Genomic DNA, 21,509 nt, shown 5'->3' with positions numbered 1-21,509 from the left:
GAAGTGTTGGTAAGCAGAGGATACACATTTAAGCTGATTGGCAAAAGAACCTGAGGCGACATGAGGAAACATTTTTTTACACAGCGAGTTGTTGTGATCTGGAATGCACTGCCTGAAAGGGTGGTGAAAGCAAATTCAATAGTAACATTCAAGGGGGATAAATACTTGAAGGGAAAAAATTACAGGGTCATGGGGAAAGAGCAAGTGAATGGGATTAATTGGATACCTCTGTCAATGGTCCAGCTCGGGCACGATGGGCAGAATGGCCTACTTCTGTGCTGTATGATTCTATGATTCTTTCCCCTCCCCTCCTGACGATGTTGATTCTTATCCAATTTCCAATCAAGAGTGAAACTGTCCGCTTACACTGGATTATACCTAAGACTACCTGCTGTTTCTCCACCTCTGCTGCTAAAGTTTATTTTTGCTTTTAACTGCGGCTGTCTCTCTGCTGAACTGGTTCTACTGGTATTTCAGCTCTGCTGGCTTCCAGATAGCAGCTGCTGGTTCACTCGTTCTACCGGTTTTCAACTAGGCCCTAAGCAGACGAGCCAAAGGTGGGCAGCGGAAACGTTACCAGGACACCCTCAAAGCCTCCCTGATAAAGTGCGACATCACCACTGAAACTTGGGAGTCCATGGCCGAAGACCGCCCTAAGTGGAGAAAGTGCATCCAGGAGGGCGTTGAGCTCTTCGAATCTCAACGCCGAAAGTGTGAAGAGGTCAGGCACAGGCAGCGGAAGGAGCATGCGGCAAACCAGTCCCATCCGCCCCTTCCCTCGACGAATGTCTGTCCCACCTGTGACAGGGTCTGTGATACGTCCTTACTATACAGTATAAATGCACATGAGGCCCATGCTTGAGAGGTCAGTCTGTGACCTGTCCTTTATTTCATAGCACTCAAGTGCAGGAAGTGGGAGGAGCTTCCCCTTTTATATCTGAAGGTCTAGGTTAGGAGTGTCTCCCACAAGTTCACCACCTAGTGGTCATTGTTCTCACAGTGTACAACTTAGGTCAGATTATACATGGGTTACAATGCTGGTTGAATACATGACATCACCTCCCCCACCCAAAGTCTTATTGGGATCACAGGTTGAGTCTCTCTGGTGGTTTACACTCTCTTGTAGAGCGCCTGAGTTGGGGCTCCAGTTGTTGGGCGCGGGCCTGAGTGTCTGCTGTTTGCGGTGCCTCAGGCCTGTCCGGACTGCCCACAGTGAATGGGCTCTCCTCCCTTTGGTTCCTGTGTTCGGTCACCTGTGGTGGAGTGAACTCTACATTGTGTTCTTCCTCTGCTTCTTCTATGGGGTTGCTGAACCTCCTTTTTGTTTGATCCACATGTTTGTGGCAGATTTGTCCATTGGTAAGTTTAACTACCAGAATCCTATTTCCCTCTTTGGCAACCACAGTGCCTGCGAGCCATTTGGGCCCTGCAGCGTAGTTGAGGACAAAAACAGGGTCATTTACATCAATACATCGCGCCCTTGCATTCCTGTCATGGTAGTCATATTGTGACTGGCGCCTGCTCTCGACAATTTCTTTCATGGTGGGGTGTATAAGGGATAACCGGGTTTTAAGCGTCCTTTTCATTAGCAGCTCTGCGGGTGGAACCCCTGTGAGCGAGTGTGGTCGGGATCTGTAGGCCAACAGGAGGCGTGATAAGCGGCATTGTAGGGAACCCCCTTGGATTCTGAGCATCCCCTGTTTGATTATCTGCACTGCTCGTTCTGCCTGGCCGTTTGAGGCCAGCTTGAATGGTGCAGTTCATTGCCTGCCATGAAGTCCTGGAATTCAGTGCTTGTGAAGCATGGGCCATTGTCGCTGACCAAGATGTCCGGTAGACCGTGGGCGGCGAACATTGCCTGTAGACTTTCTACCAAGGCAGAGGATGTGCTTGAATTTAAAATGTCACATTCGATCCATTTGGAGTATGCGTCTACTGCAACCAAAAACATTTTTCCCATGAAAGGACCTGCGTAGTCCACATGAATGCGTGACCAAGGCTTGGCGGGCCATGGCCAGGGGCTAGGGGGGGCTTCCCTGGGCGCATTGCCCAGCTGGGCACACGTGTTGCACCTGCGAACACAAAGTTCCAGATCTGCGTCTATCCCTGGCCACCAAACGTGTGACCTGGCAATTGCCTTCATCGTGACAATGCCCGGGTGCCCATTGTGGAGTTCTCTGATGAACACCTCTCTGCCCATCTGGGGCATGACGACGCGGTTTCCCCACAGTGGGCAATCGGCCTGAAGCGAGAGTTCATCCCTGCGCCTGTGAAATGGTTTAAATTTCTCAGGGCATGCCCTGTACGTGGCTGCCCAGTCCCCATTCAGGACACATTTCTTGACTAGAGACAATAGCGGGTCTCTATTTGTTCAGACTTTAATCTGACGGGCTGTCATGGGTGAGCCTTCGCTTCCGAAAGCTTCAACAGCCATGACCATCTCAGCAGCATGCTCGGTTGACCTCTCAGTGGTGGCTAGTGGGAGCCTGCTGAGTGCATTGGCGCAGTTTTCGGTGCCCGGTCTGTGCCGAATTGTGTAGTCATAGGCGGCTAACGTGAGTGCCCACCTCTGTATGCGGGCCAATGCGTTCGCATTTATGGCCTTGTTGTCGGCCAAAAGGGACGTTAGGGGTTTGTGATCTGTCTCCAGCTCAAATTTCCTGCCAAACAGGTACTGGTGCATTTTCTTTACCGCATATACACATGCGAGCACCTCCTTTTCTACCATCCCGTAGCCCCTTTCTGCCTGGGACAGACTTCTGGAGGAACAAGCTACCGGCTGTAGCTGAACCTTGGCACTGACATGCTGAAATACACACCCGACACCATAGGACAACGCACCGCACGTTAACACAAGTTTCTTACATGGGTTATATAGCGTTAACAGATTGTTGGAACATAACAAATTGCGTGCTCTATTAAAAGCCCTTTCCTGGCTGTTCCCCCAGACCCATTTGCGACCTTTGCATAGGAGCACGTGTAGCGGCTCTAGCAGCGTGCTCAATTTGGAAAGAAAGTTACCAAAATAGTTGAGGAGCCCCAGGAACGAATGCAGCTCCGTTGTGTTACGGGTCTGGGTGCTCTCTGGATCGCTTCCGTCTTGGACGCAGTACGGCTGATCCCGTCTGCTGCTACCCTCATCCCCAGGAATTCTACCTCTGGAGCTAGGAAGACGCACTTCGCCTTTTTCAGTCGCAGCCCTACCCGGTCCAATCTGCGTAGCACCTCCTCCAGGTTGTGGAGGTGTTCTTCAGTATCGTAACCCGTAATGAGGATGTCGTCCTGAAAAACCACCGTCACTGGAATCGACTTGAGGAGGCTTTCCATATTTCGTTGGAAGATCGTGGCGGCCGAGCGAATCTCGAACGGACATCTGTTGTACTCAAACAACCACTTGTGTGTCGTGATGGTGGTCAGCTTCTTCGACTCACTCGTCAGCTCCTGGGTCATGTAAGCTGAGGTCAGGTCCAATTTTGAGAATAGCGTCGCAAAGAGGTCCTCCGCTCTCGGTAGCGGGTACTGGTCTTGGAGTGACACCCGATTGATGGTGGCCTTGCAATCGCCACATATCCTGACCGACCCATCCGCCTTGAGCACCGGCACAATCGGGCTCGCCCAGTCACTGAATTCGACTGGCGAGATGATGCCTTCCCTCAGCAGGCGGTCCAATTCGCCTTCTATTTTTTCCCGCATCACGTACGGCACTGCTCTGGCCTTGTGGTGTACTGGCCTGGCGTCCGGGTTTATGTGAATCACTACCTTGGCCCCCATGAAAGTGCCAATGCCGGGTTGAAATAATGAGTCAAATTTGTCCAGGACCTGTGAGCATGATACTCGCTCCACAGAGGAAATTGCATTGACATCGCCCCATTTCCAGTTCATGACAGCAAGCCAACTCCTCCCCAGTAGTGCAGGACCGTCCCCCGGGACAACCCAGAGTGGCAACCTGTTCTCCGAATCTTTGTGGGTCACGACTACCGTTGCGTTGCCTAGCACTGGAATGATCTGCTTTGTGTAAGTCCGTAGCTGTGAGTCAATCGGCGATAATTTTGGCCTCCTGGCCTTGGATGCCCACAACTTTTCGAACTGTTTGATACCCATCAGGGACTGGCTGGCCCCCGTGTCTAGCTCCATTGACACTGGGATGCCATTGAGAAGCATTTTCATCATTATCGGTGGCGTCCTGATGTATGAACTGTATACGTGCTCCACATGATCTCGTTGAACTTCAGCTTCCAGCGATTTCCCCCAGCATTAATTTCTGCAGGTATTTTGCTCACCTCTGCAAACTCCGGCTCAGTGTGTGCCTCCATGCCTCCAGCATGAGTTGCTGTTTAAAACAAAAGGTCCCTTGCCAGTCGATCGTCCCTGACTGTCCCTGTTATTGCCCTTGAGTGCGCCATTAACAGGTGTTGATGGCCCCATTACTGGCCGCATTGTCCCTTGCAATGGCGTGAATTGCCGTTCAGCTTGCAATTGTCTCTGTCGAACTCCCCCTCTGGGTTCGACTACATGATGGGGCATGCCCGACTGCCCTTTTCTGCCTGGAGAACTGTGTGCTGCTTTAACAATGTTGAATGTCTGTCCCAACCATTCCTTAACACAGTACCTCTCGTCTGTTCTGCTAGTGGCCATGCTCGCGTGGTTTAAATCCCAGTTTCTTGTCGCCATTGATATGTCCTTACTATAAAGTATAAATGCACACGAGGCTCATGCTTGAGAGAAGGTCAGTCTGTGACCTGTCCTTTATTTCATAGCACTCAAGTGCAGGAAGTGGGAGGAGCTTCCACTTTTATATCTGAAGGTCTAGGTTAGGAGTGTCTCCCACAAGTTCACCATCTAGTGGTCATTGTTCTCACAGTGTACAACTTAGGTCAGATTATACATGGATTACAATGCTGGTTGAATACATGACAGTCTGTGGCTCTCGTATTGGACTGTTCAGCCACCAAAGAACTCACTTCAGGAGTGGAAGCAAGTCTTCCTCGATTCCGAGGGACTGCCTATGAAAATGAAGCTTTGGAGTCCCCTACATGAACCTCTCTGTCTCTCTTTCCTCCTTCAAGACGCTTCTTAAAACCTCCCTCTTTGACCAAGCTTTTGGTCACCTACCCTAATTTCTCCTTCTGTGGCTCGGTGTCAAATCTTTTATCTCATAATTCTCCTGTGAAGCGTCTTGGAATGTTTCACTATGTTAAAGGTGCTATATAAATACAAGTTGTTGGTTTTCTACCACCTTAACCCAGGACACTGTGACCAAGTGTAGCATTTTTAGCATGCACGCTGACTGAAATCAGCTAAGTCAGCACAAACCAGGGATCTCCCTGATCGTTTTGGCTCGATTGCTCACTGGTTAAACTTGTTGAACTATCGGGAGAATGGAGTCAGTGCTGCGTTTTTATTAGTAGTTTTAATAAAGCATATGGATAATTTATTTACATTATTTTGTTGTAAATCATAGATGGAGCATCCTCAACCTGGCCAAAGATATTATGGTACAACGCGTACTGCTTATCTACCAGGCAGTTCTGAGGGGAGAAAAGTGCTCAAACTTCTACAGCGTGCCTTCGATCAAAGACTGATCTTCACTGTTGGAACATCTAGCACTACAGGGAGAAGCAATGTGGTAACATGGAATGATATTCATCACAAAACGAGTACGATGGGGGGACCATCAACGTGAGTATGGTATTAAAGTAGAGCACATTTAACGTTAGTGCTTGAAAAGTGAATAGGCTGCAGAAGTTCACAAATCCTTTCCTCATGACTTCCTCGGACTGATTTTAACAGGCAGTAGCAGACTGGCTGCCTGCCATACACCTTGCCTGATTTTCCTTTCCATTAATGCAGGGTGTATAATGGGCTAATCTGCAACCGCCCATTTTCTACCACTGCCAGGCAATGTTCCCTTTAAGGTGTGCAACCGTCCAATAGTCTGGAGGACCCGCACAGGCCACTCAACAGCTTTTATATTGAAGAAACCGTGCATGCGTGGACATTTGAATGGGCTGCGCAGCCAGTTAAAGGGACCATGCACCTAAAATAAAAATTAGAGGGAGCACTGCTGCCAGGTCTTTTAAGTGAATTTGATAGTCTTCTTTAAGTAAAAGTTTACAATTTAATTGATCTGACTAATCAAAGGTATGGTGTAGTAGTTTAAGTATCTTTCACTCCTCAGGATTGTTTGGTAGATGAACAGTACGTATTATACACGTTGTGCAACTTCGAGGTAAAGTTCAGTAACTGCAGCAAAGCAAGGTTGATTAGCTTGCCAAATAGACAGCTTCTCACACCTCTGTTAACACCATTAGAGAGGTATGAACTATACCTGCAAGACTGGATTCAGTTGCACTTCAACCTTCTGACCCAATTAACTGGAATCTTCAGTTTTTTTCACTGTCAGCTACTCGTGCTGTTTTGAATCAGCATAACAAGTTTCAAAATTATAGCTGATTGAACAGCAGATCACTCAGCTGTGATGTTCTTGACGTTTCTCCTGCTCTGCATCATCTGTTCCCCTGCTGCTGCCTCTGGACACCAGCCCTGTCACTCGCACCACCTCTGCACTTGCTTGATTTCTAGCATTAAATCCGTCCCCCAGCCTTAAATCTGTCTTGTTAAAGTTTTATCAGTATGTATCATCTCGGCCTGGTAGCATCCTTCAATCTCCATTTGTTAACTCCATGATGAGGTCAAGCCTCATCCATGACTTTGGATAGCTAGTATAATTCAATATCCACACTAGGGATGCATTTCCATAGAGATCTACTGAATATCAGGGGCTTGTGGGGCATAAACTGTTGTCTTTCTTCCAGAGAGTTCAGGAAACCATATAGAATTGTGGCATAAAGCAGTAGGATTGCTTGAAGTCGATGGGACTACTCCTGTTTTCATGAGTAAAAACAGAAACTGCTGGAAATACCCAACATATTAATGAGCATCTGTAAAGGGAAAAGGAAGGCTTATGTGGCTAGATTTTCCACTTTTTTTTGCATGCTTAACGCCTGTTTAAAGTCCATTTTACCACTGAAATGGCGTATAACGCCCATATATCGCCCATTTAGCCACAAAATGAAAACTGCCGGGCATTTTTCAGAAACTTATCGCAGAGCGTTACTTTCCCCATGTACATAACGCTGGGAAAAAATAATACTGCCCGCCCACTTTTTTTGGGAGGAATCATCAGAATGGGTGAAATCAACGCCCATTACTTTCTGCACGGAATTAACGCCGAGATGCAATAATACCGCCCAGCCACTTTTTTTGTCGTAAAGATCATATTTGCCAAAACTAGCGGCCATGAGATCGCCCAGCATCACTTTCACCACCTCGCACACATATCGCCCACAATATCGCTTGCCCAAAAAACCACCCGGAAAAAGTGGAACTAATCACAGCGTTATGGACACCATGTTCTACATCACATGTCGCATCCTTTAAAAGGCTACTGTGCTTCAAACTCTGGGGAGTTCGGATGCTCTCGCTCTCACCTTCTCTTGATGACCAATTTACATGCTGCAGACTCTAGATGGCCGAAGGTACGCTCCACAGCATTATGTGCCTAATGTAAGACGTGCCAGACTGATGAGAACCAGACGGTACACTCCCCGCAAGTACAGGGAGAAGCGGTCTTACCTCAACTTGCCCGACACCACCAGCCTTCGGAGACTGCGCTTCCACAAAGAGGTTATCAGTGAAGTATGCCAGCTCATAAGGGGAGATCTGCAGCCTGCCTGCACCATCAGTACTGCACTGTCCGTCGAGGTGAAAGTCACCACAGCACTGTCGTTCTATGCGTCGGGTTCTTTTCAGACCTCAGCTGGCGACATTTGCGGACTTTCTCAGCATGCCACACATTGTTGCATTAGACAGGTCGCTGAAGCACTGTACGCATGCAGGAGGGACTTGATCAGCTCCCTATGATCAGGGAGGCACAGAGTGAGAGGGCTCTAGGTTTCTCCAGAATTGCAAACTTCCCCCAGGTGCAGGGAGCAATAGACTGTACACACATCGCGATACAGGCACCTTTTCAGGATGCAGAGGTTTTCAGGACCGCAAGGGATTCCACTCCCTAATGTCCAACTCATTGTCGAGCACCAGCAAATTATAATGGCAGTGAATGCTAAATTTCCGGGCAGCATCCATGATGCTCACATCCTGCTTGAGAGCACTGTATCTGACTTGTTTAACGATCAGCCACAAGGTCAATACTGGATGCTTCTTGACAAAGGATATGGCCTCGTCACCTGGCTGATGATCCTCCTGCGTGACACCCACACCGAAACCGAGAGGCGATACAAGAGCCACTCGCAATAGCTTGGAGAAAACCATTGCAGTGCTGAAGCAGCACTTTAGATGCCTGGACCACTCAGGAGGCAAGCTCCAATACCACCCTGAGCAGGTAGCTCAATTCGTGGTGGTGTGTTCCATGCTGCAAAATTGGCTATCGGGTGGGGACAAGAATTGCCTGATGAGTCTGACAGTCCACCTCACCAGAGAGAGGAAGAGGAGGACAAGGAGGCGAACGCTGACATCGGCTCACAAAATCAGGCTGACGCTGAAGCCATGCCCCCTGCCCCCCTGTTGACTGCATGAAAGGGCCCGTGATGGCATGATAGCTGCAAGAGCCTTATGCCAGGAGCTCATCAGTGAACACTTTGCCTGAAAGTACGTTGGTGTTATTTACAAGCCTGACACACTGCTGGGTGTGCAGGTCATATATCAATGGTGGGCATCACCTTGGTGACAGTTAAAGTTTAAGTTGATTGAAGTTAAGTGTAATTATACCCTTTGATAAGGAATCACCAGCGTGTAATGGTGCAGCTATCTGAGCCAATGTGCAACCTGGTTTTGTTAAATAAAAAACACTTAAACCAATCAGTTGTCTGAAATCACAAGTATTTCTGTAAAAAACAACCCTTCAACCCCCGCCCCCCATCCCCAGCTCTACCCCTTCCCCGTCCCCTCCTGACTCCAAGCCGCCTGGCTGAGGAACTCCTCAAGCGATGCTTCATTGGGGAGGGGGAGGGGATGACGGCCAAAATGCTGCTTGGACGGATACGGGAGAGGATGGTCTCAAGGTGGGAACGTGTCCCAAGCCAGAAGCAAGATGTTGCTTCCGGCTCTCGTGTGGTTGGCAATGGGAGTGCGGCACATAAGAACATAAGAAACATAAGAATTAGGAACAGGAGTAGGCCATCTAGCCCCTCGAGCCTGCTCTGCCATTCAAAAAGATCATGGCTGATCTGGCCGTGGACTCAGCTCCACTTACCCGCCCGCTCCCCATAACCCTTAATTCCCTTATTGGTTAAAAATCTATCTATCTGTGATTTGAATACATTCAATGAGCCAGCCTCAACTGCTTCCTTGAGCAGAAAATTCCACAGATTCACAACCCTCTGGGAAAATAAATTCCTTCTTAACTGGGTTTTAAATTGGCTCCCCCGTATTTTGAGGCTGTGCCCCCTAGTTCTAGTCTCCCCGACCAGTGGAAACAACCTCTCTGCCTCTATCTTGTCTATTCCTTTCATTATTTTAAATGTTTCTATAAGATCACCCCTCATCCTTCTGAACTCCAACGAGTAAAGACCCAGTCTACTCAATCTATTATCATAAGGTAACCCCCTCATCTCCGGAATCAGCCAAGTGAATCATCTCTGTACCCGCTCCAAGGCTAGTATATCCTTCCTTAAGTAAGGTGACCAAAACTGCACGCAGTACTCCAGGTGCGCCTCACCAATACCCTGTACAGTTGCAGCAGGACCTCCCTGCTTTTGTACTCCATCCCTCTCACAATGAAGGTCAACATTCCATTTGCCTTCCTGATTACCTGTTGCACCTGCAAACTAACTTTTTGGGATTCATGCACAAGGACCCCCAGATCCCTCTGCACCGCATGTAGTAATTTCTCCCCATTCAAATAATCCCTTTTACTGTTTTTTTTCCAAGGCGGATGACCTCACACTTTCCGACATTGTATTCCATCTGCCAAACCTTAGCCCATTCACTTAACCTATCTAAATCTCTTTGCAGCCTCTCTGTGTCCTCGACACAACTGCTTTCCCACTAATCTTTGTGTCATCTGCAAATTTTGTTACACTACACTCTGTCCCCTCTTTCAGGTCATCTATGTATATTGTAAACAGTTGTGGTCCCAGCACCGATCCCTGTGGCACACCACTAACCACCGATTTCCAACCCGAAAAGGACCCATTTATCCCAACTCTCTGCCTTCTGTTAGCCAGCCAATTCTCGATCCATGCTAATACATTTCCTCTGACTCCGCGTACCTTTATCTTCTGCAGTAACCTTTTGTGTGGCACCTTATCGAATGTCTTTTGGAAATCTAAATACACCACATCCATCAGTACACCTCTATCCACCATGCTCGTTATATCCTCAAAGAATTCCAGTAAATTAGTTAAACATGATTTCCCCTTCATGAATCCATGCTGCGTCTGCTTGATTGCACTATTCCTATCTAGATGTCCCGCTATTTCTTCCTTAATGATAGCTTCAAGCATTTTCCCCACTACAGATGTTAAACTAACCGGCCTATAGTTACCTGCCTTTTGTCTGCCCCCTTTTTTAAACAGAGGCGTTACATTAGCTGCTTTCCAATCCGCTGGTACCTCCCCAGAGTCCAGAGAATTTTGGTAGATTATGACGAATGCATCTGCTGTAACTTCTGTCATCTCTTTTAATACCCTGGGATGCATTTCATCAGGACCAGGGGACTTGTCTACCTTGAGTCCCATTAGCCTGTCCAGCACTACCCCCCTAGTGATAGTGATTGTCTCAAGGTCATCCCTTCCCACATTCCCGTGACCAGTAATTTTTAGCATGGTTTTTCTGTCTTCCACTGTGAAGACTGAAGCAAAATAATTGTTTCAGGTCTCAGTCATTTCCACATTTCCCATTATTAAATCCCCCTTCTCATCTTCTGAGGGACCAACATTTACTTTAGTCACTCTGTTCCGTTTTATATATCGGTAAAAGCTTTTACGATCTGTTTTTATGTTTTGCGCAAGTTTACTTTTGTAATCTATCTTTCCTTTATTGCTTTCTTAGTCATTCTTTGCTGTCGTTTAAAATTTTCCCAATCTTCTAGTTTCCCACTAACCTTGGCCACCTTATACGCATTGGTTTTTAATTTGATACTCTCCTTTATTTCCTTGGTTATCCATGGCTGGTTATCCCTTCTCTTACCGTCTTCTTTTTCACTGGAATATATTTTTGTTGAGCACTATGAAAGAGCTCCTTAAAAGTCCTCCACTGTTCCTCAATTATGCCACTGTTTAGTCTGTGTTTCCAGTCTACTTTAGCCAACTCTGCCCTCATCCCACTGTAGTCCCCTTTGTTTAAGCATAGTACGCTCGTTTGAGACACTACTTCCTCACCCTCAATCTGTATTACAAATTCAACCATACTGTGATCACTCATTCCGAGAGGATCTTTTACTAGGAGATCGTTTATTATTCCTGACTCATTACACAGGACCAGATCTAAGATAGCTTGCTCCCTTGTAAGTTCTGTAACATACTGTTCTAAGAAACAATCCCGTATGCATCCTATGAATTCCTCCTCCAGGCTACCCCGTGCGATTTGATTTGACCAATTGATATGTAGGTTAAAATCCCCCATGATTACTGCCGTTCCTTTTTCACATGCCTCCATTATTCCCTTGATTATTGTCCGCCCCACCATGAAGTTATTATTTGGGGACCTATAAACTACGCCCACCAGTGACTTTTGCCCCTTACTATCTCTAATCTCCACCCACAATGATTCAACATTTTGTTCATGAGAGCCAATATCATCTCTCACAACTGCCCTGATATCATCCTTTATTAACAGAGCTACCCCACCTCCTTTCCCTTCTTGTCTATCCTTCCGAATTGTCAGATACCCCTGTATGTTTAATTCCCAGTCTTGGCCACCCTGCAACACTTTTCTGTAATGGCCACCAAATCATACCCATTTGCCCTTAGGATGCAGTGCTGTGCTCCAGGACCACTGGGAGCTCTCTGCCACCAATGTTCCTGGCTCCAGGGCCTCCACCATCCCTTCCATGTTATATATTATTTGTTGGACAAAACCTCGGTGCCAACTACGTTCTTATTGCTTAGTACGCTTTTTTCTGCTGGTGAGTCTCCCTTGTGCCTCCCACAACAGCCAAACAAGCACACACCAGAGCCAAACATGCTGTCAGTCCCTCTCAGCTCCCTCTCTCTCTATCTCTTCTTCTGCACATGTCATGAAGACCCTTGACCTCCTGAATCGCGGGAATTGAACGTTGCCATGCCGTTGTTAAGGACGGCGACACTTTACGGCAGATGGTCAGCGAGATTTAACGCTACCGTCCACTTCATATCGCTCGCGGTAATGCCCAACTTCAAAAATGGAGACTCGGTGCTTTTGAGAATAGGCGCGAAGCCAGCGATCTGAAAGCCCATTTTTACCACCCACGCTGGAAATAACGCCCATTTTTGGGCGATATGCACACGTGTAAAATCTAGCCCATGATGTTTTGGACAAGTATCCTTCAAAACAGTACACATCCAAAACACCACCTGTATTTTCAACTACAGGTGCTGACTGATCTCTCTCCTGCATTTTCTGCTTTTATTTCAGATTTCCAGCATCTGCAGTTTTTCTTTTTTATTCTTTTTTCGAATTCTGTTTTAGCTAACTGTGAAGCTATTCGGTCTTCAGCGCACTTCCCCCCCCCCCATACTCTCTGCATATGAAATATTCCTCCTTCGTTGCTTTTCTGTCGTGGTCTACAGATACAACTTGGTGAAGAAGAGCTAACTCACCTTTTCTCATCCTATCTAACTACAATTGTATTGCTTCAAGGTATGAAAGTGGCCTCTGTTATATTTATTAAAAAGCCCACTATTCTTAGCTATTGGGTAGAAACCATCTGGAATGAGAAAGAACAGAGAATGGAAATATAATTGAATTGGTCTGAGGAGTGAATGAACAAAGAGATCTATGAAATAGGTATATAGTTCTTAAAAGCAGGATTGCAGGTAGAAAAAGGACAAATATATTTCTGGCTTTTATCTAGGGATACTGAATACAAAAGCAAGGTGATGATCAATCTATAAAAGACGAGGACAAGGCCACAGTAGGAGTATTGTGTGCCACTCACCTTCTCTTGCACCTTACCCCTCATTATTTCCCGCTTCCCTTGTCCAGTGGCAGAGAAATACATACAAATCGGAGGGATGCATTCTCTGTTGCATTTCCCATGGAAACAGAGAAAATAGGTGCAGGAGTAGGCCATTCGGCCCTTCGAGCCTGCACCACCATTCAATATGATCATGGCTGATCATTCCCTCAGTACCCCTTTCCCACTTTCTCTCCATAGCCCTTGATCCCTTTAACCGTAAGGGCCACATCTAACTCCCTCTTGAATATATCCAATGAACTGGCATCAACAACTCTCTGCGGCAGGGAATTCCACAGGTTAACAACTCTCTGAGTGAATAAGTTTCTCCTCATCTCAGTCCTAAATGGCCTGCCGCTTATCCTAAGACTGTGTCCCCTGGTTCTGGACTTCCCCAACATCGGGAACATTCTTCCCGTATCTAACCTCTCCCGTCCCGTCAGAATCTTATACGTTTCTATGAGATCCCCTCTCATCCTTCTAAACTCCAGTGTATGAAGGCCCAGTTGATCCAGTCTCTCCTCATATGTCAGTCCAACCATCCCTGGAATCAGTCTGGTGAACCTTCGCTTGCAGTCCCTCAATAGCAAGAATGTTCTTCCTCAGATTAGGAAACCAAAACTGAACACAATATTCCAATTGAGGCCTCACCAAAGCCCTGTCCAACTGCAGTAAGACCTCCCTGCTTCTATACTCAAATACCCTAGCTATGAAGGCCAACATGCCATTTGCCGCCTTCACTGCCTGCTGTACCTGCATGCCTACTTTCAATGACTGATGAACCATGACACCCAGGTCTCGTTGTACCTCCCCTTTTCCTAATTTGCCGCCATTCAGATAATAATCTGCCTTCGTGTTTTTGCCACCAAAGTGGATAATCTCACATTTATCCACATTATACTGCATCTGCCATGCATTTGCCCACTCTCCCAACCTGTCCAAATCACCCTGCAGCCTCTTATCATCCTGTTCGCAGCTCACACCGCCACCCAGTTTAGTGTCATCTGCAAACTTGGAGATATTACCCTCAATTCCTTCATCCAAATCATTAATGTATATTGTAAATAACTGGGGTCCCAGCACTGAACCCTGCGGTACTCCACTAGTTACTGCCTCCCATTCCAAAAAGGACCCGTTTATCCCGACTCTCTGCTTCCTGCCTGCCAACCAATTCTCTATCCACGCCAGTACATTGCCCCCAATGCCATGTGCCTTGATCTTGTACACCAATCTCTTATGTGGTACCTTGTCAAAGGCCTTTTGAAAGTCCAAATACACCACATCCACTGGTTCTCCCTTGTCCACTCTACTGGTTACATCCTCAAAAAATTCCACAAGATTGGTCAAGCATGATTTCCCTTTCATAAATCCATGCTGACTTGGACCGATCCTGTCACCGCTTTCCAAATGCGTTGCTATTTCATCCTTAATAATAGATTCCAACATTTTCCCTACTACTGATGTCAGGCTAACCGGTCTATAATTACTCGTTTTCTCTCTCCCTCCTTTTTTAAAAAGTGGTGTTACATTAGCTACCCTCCAGTCCATAGGAACTGATCCAGAGTCGATAGACTGTTGGAAAATGATTACCAATTCATCCACTATTTCTCGGGCCACCTCCTTAAGTACTCTGGGATGCAGACAATCAGGCCCTGTGGATTTATCGGCCTTCAATCCCATCAATTTCCCCAACACAATTTCCCGCCAAATAAGGATATCCTTCAGTTCCTCCTTCTCACTAGACCCTCGGTCCCCTAATACATCCGGAAGGTCATTTGTGTCTTCCTTTGTGAAGACAGAACCAAAGCATTTGTTCAATTGGTCTGCAAGTTCTTTGTTCCCCATTATAAATTCACTTGAGTCCGACTGCAAGGGACCTACGTTTGTTTTCACTAATCTTTTTCTCTTCACATATCTATAGAAGCTTTTGCAGTCAGTTTTTATGTTCCCTCTCATACTCTATTTTCCCCCTCCTAATTAAACCCTTTGTCCTCCTCTGCTGAATTCTAAATTTCTCCCAGTCCTCAGGTTTGCTACTTTTTCTGGCCAATTTATATGCTTCTTCCTTGGATCTAACACTATCCTTAATTCCCCTTGTTAGCCACGGTTGAGCCACCTTTCCTGTTTTATTTTTACTCCAGACAGGGATGTACAACTGTTGAAGTTCATCCATGTGATCTATAAATGTTTGCCATTGCCTATCCACCATAAACCCTTTAAGTATCATTTGCCAGTCTGTTCTAGCCAATTCACACCTCATGCCATCAAAGTTAGCTTTCCTTAAGTTTAGGACCCTAGTTTCTGAATTAACTGTGTCACTCAATCTTAATAAAGAATTCTACCATATTTTGGTCACTCTTCCCCAAGGGGCCTCGCACAACAAGATTGCTAATTAGTCCCTTCTCATTACACATCACCCAGTCTAGGATGGCCAGCTCTCTAGTCGGTTCCTCCACACATTGGTCAAGAAAACCATCCCTAATATCCTCCTCTACCGCACTGCTACCAGTTTGGTTAACCTAATCTATATGTAAATTAAAGTCGCCCATGATAACTGCTGTACCTTTATTGCACACATTCCTTATTTCTTGTTTTATGCTATCCCCAACCTCACTACTACTGTTTGGTGGCCTGTACACAACTCCCACCAGCGTTTTCTGCCCTTTGGTATTCCGTAGCTCCACCCATACCGATTCGACATCATCCAAGCCAATGTCCTTCCTTACTATTGCATTAATTTCTTCTTTGACCAGCAACGCCACCCCACCTCCTTTTCCTCTCTGTCTATCCTTCCTAAATGCTAAATACCCCTGGATGTTGAGTTCCCAGCCTTGGTCACCCTGGAGCCATGTCTCTGTGATGCCAATTACATCGTATCCATTAACTGCGATCTGCACAGTTAATTCGTCCACCTTATTCCGAATACTCCTCGCATTGAGGCACAGAGTCTTCAGGCTTGTCTTTTTAACACACCTTGCCCCTTTAGAATTTTGCTGTAATGTGGCCCTTTTTGTTTTTTGCCTTGGGATTCTCTGCCCTCCACTTTTACTATTCTCCTTTCTATCTTTTGCCTCTGTTTCCCTTTTATTTCCCTCTGCCTCTCTCCATAGGTTCCCATCCCCCTGCCATATTAGTTTAACTCCTCCCCAACAGCACGAGCAAACACTCCCCCTAGAACATTGGTTTCGGTCCTGCCCAGGTGTAAACCGTCCAGTTTGTACTGGTCCCACCTCCCTCAGAACCGGTTCCAATGCCCCAGGAATTTGAATCCCTCCCTTCTGCACCACTCCTCAAGCCACGTATTCATCTGAGCTGTCCTGTGATTCCTACTCTGACTAGCGCGTGGCACTGGTAGCAATCCTGAGATAACTATTTTTGAGGTCCTACTTTTTAATTTAGCTCCTAGCCCCCTAAATTCGTCTTGTAAGACCTCATCCTGTTTTTTTACGTATATCGTTGGTACCCTATGTGTACCACGACAACTGGCTGTTCACCCTCCCTTTTCAGAATGTCCTGCACCCGCTCTGAGACATCCTTGACCCTTGCACCAGGGAGGCAACTTACCATCCAGGAGTCTCTGTTGCGGCCGCAGAAACGCCTATCTATTCCCCTAACAATCGAATCCCCTTTTACTGTCGCACTCCAACTCTTTGTTTTCCTACCCTCCTGTGCAGCAGAGCCACCCACTGTGCCATGAACTTGGCTGCTGCTGCTGTCCCCTGATGAGTCATCCCCCTCAACAGTACCAAAAGCGGTGTATCTGTTTTGCAGGGGGATGACTGCAGGGGACCCCTGCACTACCTTCCTTACATTGCTCTTCCTGCTGGTCACCTATTTACTATCTGGCTGAGTACCCTTTACCTGCGGTGTGATCAACTCGCTAAACGTGCTATTCACGTCATTCTCAGCATCGTGGACGCTCGAGAGTGAATCCACCCCCTGCTCCAGTGCCGCAATGCGGTCCGTCAGGAGCTGCAGGCTGATGCACTTCCCGCATATGTAGTCATCAGGGACACCGGAAGCGTCCCTAACTTCCCACATAGTACATATTTAGCCTGTTTAAAATGCTGGGTGGCAGGGATGTTTGTGAAGCTCAGGCATTCAGCCCCAAAAGGATGGAGCCCCAAAAAGTTGTATTTGCAACCAGAGCCTCTAAAAGGACCCACTGAGCATGCCCACAAAATAGTGGAGGCTGCTTACATCCCCATCCTGCGGTGGAGCTCAGTTGGATGCCGGGGAGCCATCGTCCAAAATGGGAATGAGTCCAGGCTAGAAGGGAGAATTAGATAGATATTTTAGGGAAGGGGAGATTGAGAGTTATTGCTATTTGGGACTAGGCAAATTATTATTTTTAACCCTGTTTCTTCTATGTTACGCAGTGAAATCTGGGAAGGATTATATCATTCTAGCTGTTTTATGTTCTATAGCAGTATAATAAATCTCTAGAACTTTATTAGGAAGTGTCCACTTTGCATATGAAATAAGATTTTGTATGAAGAAGATAACTTGGCTGCATTAATGTCATCACTCCCAGAATACATTATGTGGGGTCACACACTGTAATTGTTAAAAAAATAAATGCATTACTAAGGCGTGAGTGCTCCAAAACATGGTAACAGATGGCTTAGCATACTGATAGAAATGTTGCTAGCAAAATACTAAAATACATACAATGTTTCAAATTATATGGCATATACCCTTTTAAATATGTATAATCAGTGGCAATTATTTTGAAGGTACATTACCAACCCATCAAAGCCACTGTCTAGTAGCTACAGTATTTTGATTGCCCAGTCTCTCCCTGATATATTTTGTTTTGGTTAACTGTCTTGAGATCTGAGTCACAAAACAGACCCGACGAGAACCAAGCTTTTATTTGATCTGCTTATTTAATTAGGATGTGCAGACTCAGCATATAGGGCCCAAGTTTCCACATGATTTGCGCCTGATTTTTAGGAGCAACTGGTGGAGAACGGACTATCTTAGAAATCACAATTCTCCACATTTTTTTTTCTGCAGTTCTAGTCAGGTAGAACAGTTCTACTTTGCAACAGAATTTTTTCTTCAAAAGGGGGCCACTGACGCCTGATTTGAAAGTTTCCACAGTGAAAACGTACTCCAAACTAAAGTAGAATGGAGAAAGTGAAGATTTTTGTAGAACTGAAAAAACCTGTTCTACACATTAAAAAATCAGGCGCAGGTTACAAATTAGGCGTCCAGAACGAGGTGGGGTGGGGGGAGGGAACTCATTAAATTCTACAATAAATCCTTATTTATACTTCTACAAATATTATACAAATAAATCCAACCTGAATAAACATTTATAAGCAAAGAAAAGATTAAATAAACCATCTTCCTACCTGTGTGAAAGTGCTTCAGGCACGGAGAATGCTGCAGTCAGCCTGAGGCGCCCGTTCTTCCCGCGGGGGGGGGGGGGAGGCGCCCGTTCTTTCCCGCGGGGGGGGGGGGGGGGCGCCTGTTCTGCCCGTGGCGGGGGAGGGGAGGGGAGGCGCCCGTTCTTTCCCGCGGGGGGGGGGAGAGGGCGCCTGTTCTGCCCGCGGGGGGGGGGGGGAGGGCGGGGTGGGAGGCGCCCGTTCTGCCCGCGGGGGGGAGGAGAGGAGGCGCCCGTTCTTTCCAGTGGGGGGGGGAGGCGCCCGTTCTTCCCGTGGGGGGGGGGGAAGGGGAGAGGAGGCCCGTGGGGGGAGGGGAGGCGCCCATTCTTCCCGCGCGGGGGGGGTAGGAGGCGCCCGTTCTTCCCGCGGAGGGGAGAGGAGGCGCCCGTTCTTCCCGCTGGGGTGGGGGGGGGAAGAGGGAGAGAGAGGAGACAGTGAGAAGGCTGCAAGTGTTAATGTGCTTTTATTAAAAAAATGTTCAAAAATTAAACAGCTACAAAGAACTACAAAAATGGCCGAGTGCCAATGTTTTCTTCACACTGAGCATGCACGAATGCTCCAACGCGCACGCGCAGCGTTGCCGCAGGAAAAAACTAATTTAAATAGTACCCGCCCCCTCCCACGTACAAAATCGGCACGAGTGTAGGCTCCGCCCCCCTGGGCGCTGCGCCAGGCAGACAAGGAGCTGCAGAACACTCCAGAATTGAGATTTTTTTTTAGGCGCGAAAAACGTGCGCCCAGCTCGGAGGGGCGCCTGTTTTTTATCGTGTGGAAACTTGGGCCCATAATTCCAGCTATTTTAAACGTGGTCAACATGCAAAATGTGTAGACCACCAGATTGCTTAGCTAGTGCACATGGTTTAGCGTGCAGAGAAGGTTAAAGAGTGATTTAATAGAGGTGTTCAAATCATGAACGATTTTGATCGAGTAAATAAAGGAGGAAACTGTTTCCAGTGGCAGAAAGGTCAGTAACTCAGAGGACACAGATTTAAGGTAATTAGAAAGAGAACCAGAAGCAGCATGTTAAATGCAACAGTGATGTTTAATAAAGTATGTGGCTGACATTTGACCCATGACACTTCTCCTGCTAGCATGTGAAATAAATATCTTGTTTTGATTAAAAATATTGGTTTCTCTTTTTTAGGTTTGGGTATCCTGATCCAACCTATCTGGCACGTGTGCAGGATGAGTTAAAGGCCAAAGGAATTTATTGATATATACTGTAAATGCAACAGTTAAGTAAAATAATGCTGTTGTAGGAATTACTGCTTGTAGGTTTAAAAGGCTTTTTATTAAGGTTCATATATATATTCACTGCTTAACAACTGTAATTTTTCAGCTTTGGCATGAGGCATGAATAATTTTTCATGTCTAATGTATAAATGTAAGCAATAATCATATTTCAAAATATTGTAATTTAGTTTTGCCCAACAGATGTTAAGAAAATTTGTTGTGCATTTTTGTGTCGAATATTTTGCTGCAATATGTTCTCATGCATTAAAGTAAATCTAATTGTATGTATTTTATATTGTTGTAGCTAGTGTTGCGTCATTTCATAAGAACATAAGAACATCTCTAAAGACATTTCTCTGTTTCGGGCCCATGAATCCAACTGCAGTGCATCTTCCCCAAGTGTTTGTAACCAAGGGCATTCAAGTTTCTGCTGAGAAGGGGAAGGAGAGCACATTCAATCAGCACTGCAGGCAAAGGAGGTGGTAAGGAGAGAAAAATTAAACAAAACAAAACTACATTAAACTAAACTGGCTATGGCGATTCTCATGCTTTTTTTCTTGCCTTTCCTGTCTCGGTGCTGCACTCGCCTCCTAGATCTTCCATTTACCCCAGAAAACTTATAAAATGGAACTCTGCCATAAAGTGGAACTCTGCCATATTGCGCAACAGTAATGCTTCTGCATAGCTCTGTAGCGGTAATAGAGCACTGAAAGAGACAGCAAAGAAATATTTTAAAAAAGAATCAAATCAAGAACATGTTAGCAGAGAATAAAGGAAAGGCACTTCTCAGTAAAAGAAATAAAGAATATTTAATGGCAAGAAATATTATTCCATCAAGCATTTTCCTATGTTACCTTGGTATTATATATTTGTAACCTGGATCCAAATACCCATATGTTTTCAATTGACCATAGTTGGTATGATTTTCCTAAGGGTTTTTTTTCCTGAACATTCAAAACCACATAGAGAAATTGCATTTTCCAGGTGAAACCAAAACATTATCTGGAAACTGGTGTTCCAAAGTTTAAAAATTGAGGACCTGTTACTACTTATGACCAACACTGATTTTGTGAATTACACCAGTAAGACTTTAGAGCAAGCAGAAAATGTATAAAACATCTAGAACAACTTCACTTACGTGTCATGTAGTCTTTTTCATTTTGAGGTTCCATTTCTCAATTTCACATTGATTATGCAGTGTATATTTCTTGTATCATTGCTCTTAGCGATGCCATATTTAACTAGCTGATAAAGACAGTACACAGACTCCAACCTCTCCTGCTTTTCTAGATTCTGAATGTTAAATTACTGGATTGAATTACATCCTTGAACATGCTATTCTATTATATATAGTCTGCTTTCAGGTAAACTAATAACACCCATAACCTTTTGTAAGGTTGGTAGAAAGATGCTCGGTGTTGGGCTGGAAAGTATTGCCTTTGAAATTATGCTGTGTGATATAATCAAATAAACACTTGAAGCAATTTAAAATTTCTCTGCCTGCTATTTTAACTCAGCTGTTGACCCGTGGCTATATTCAACCAAAGTAGTTATCTTAATGTCTGATTCTGGTATCCAAATGTATCCATTTCCAATTTAAATGTTGCATCAGTTTGCTTAATGTTGAGCTTCTGTCCGTAGCTGAAAACAACAGCCTGAGTGGCTGAAATTGCCCCGTACCCCAATTGGGGGCGGTAACCTTCTGGGAC

The 21,509-nt window shown here is 45.9% G+C and overlaps 1 protein-coding gene across 2 annotated transcripts in view; it reads left to right on the top strand.

Annotated features, from left to right (window-relative positions):
• The window catches only part of LOC139240196 (E3 ubiquitin-protein ligase DTX3L), a 40,356-nt gene extending 19,065 nt beyond the window's left edge, over positions 1–21,291 (top strand). Inside the window, exons 3-5 of one of the 2 annotated variants that reach the window (XM_070868647.1) lie at positions 5,462–5,679; positions 19,712–19,801; positions 20,105–21,291. In XM_070868647.1, the coding sequence (XP_070724748.1) occupies positions 5,462–5,679; positions 19,712–19,781 (288 nt within the window). In that variant the 3' untranslated portion in view covers positions 19,782–19,801; positions 20,105–21,291. Of the gene's footprint in view, positions 1–5,461; positions 5,680–19,711 lie in introns of both variants that reach the window. The other variant, XM_070868637.1, reaches the window with a different exon arrangement.
• Positions 21,292–21,509: the final 218 nt, after the last annotated feature.

This window comes from Pristiophorus japonicus, chromosome 2, assembly GCF_044704955.1.
Source record: "Pristiophorus japonicus isolate sPriJap1 chromosome 2, sPriJap1.hap1, whole genome shotgun sequence".
NCBI lineage: Eukaryota > Metazoa > Chordata > Chondrichthyes > Pristiophoridae > Pristiophorus > Pristiophorus japonicus.
This window is presented reverse-complemented; position numbering and strand designations above follow the sequence as displayed.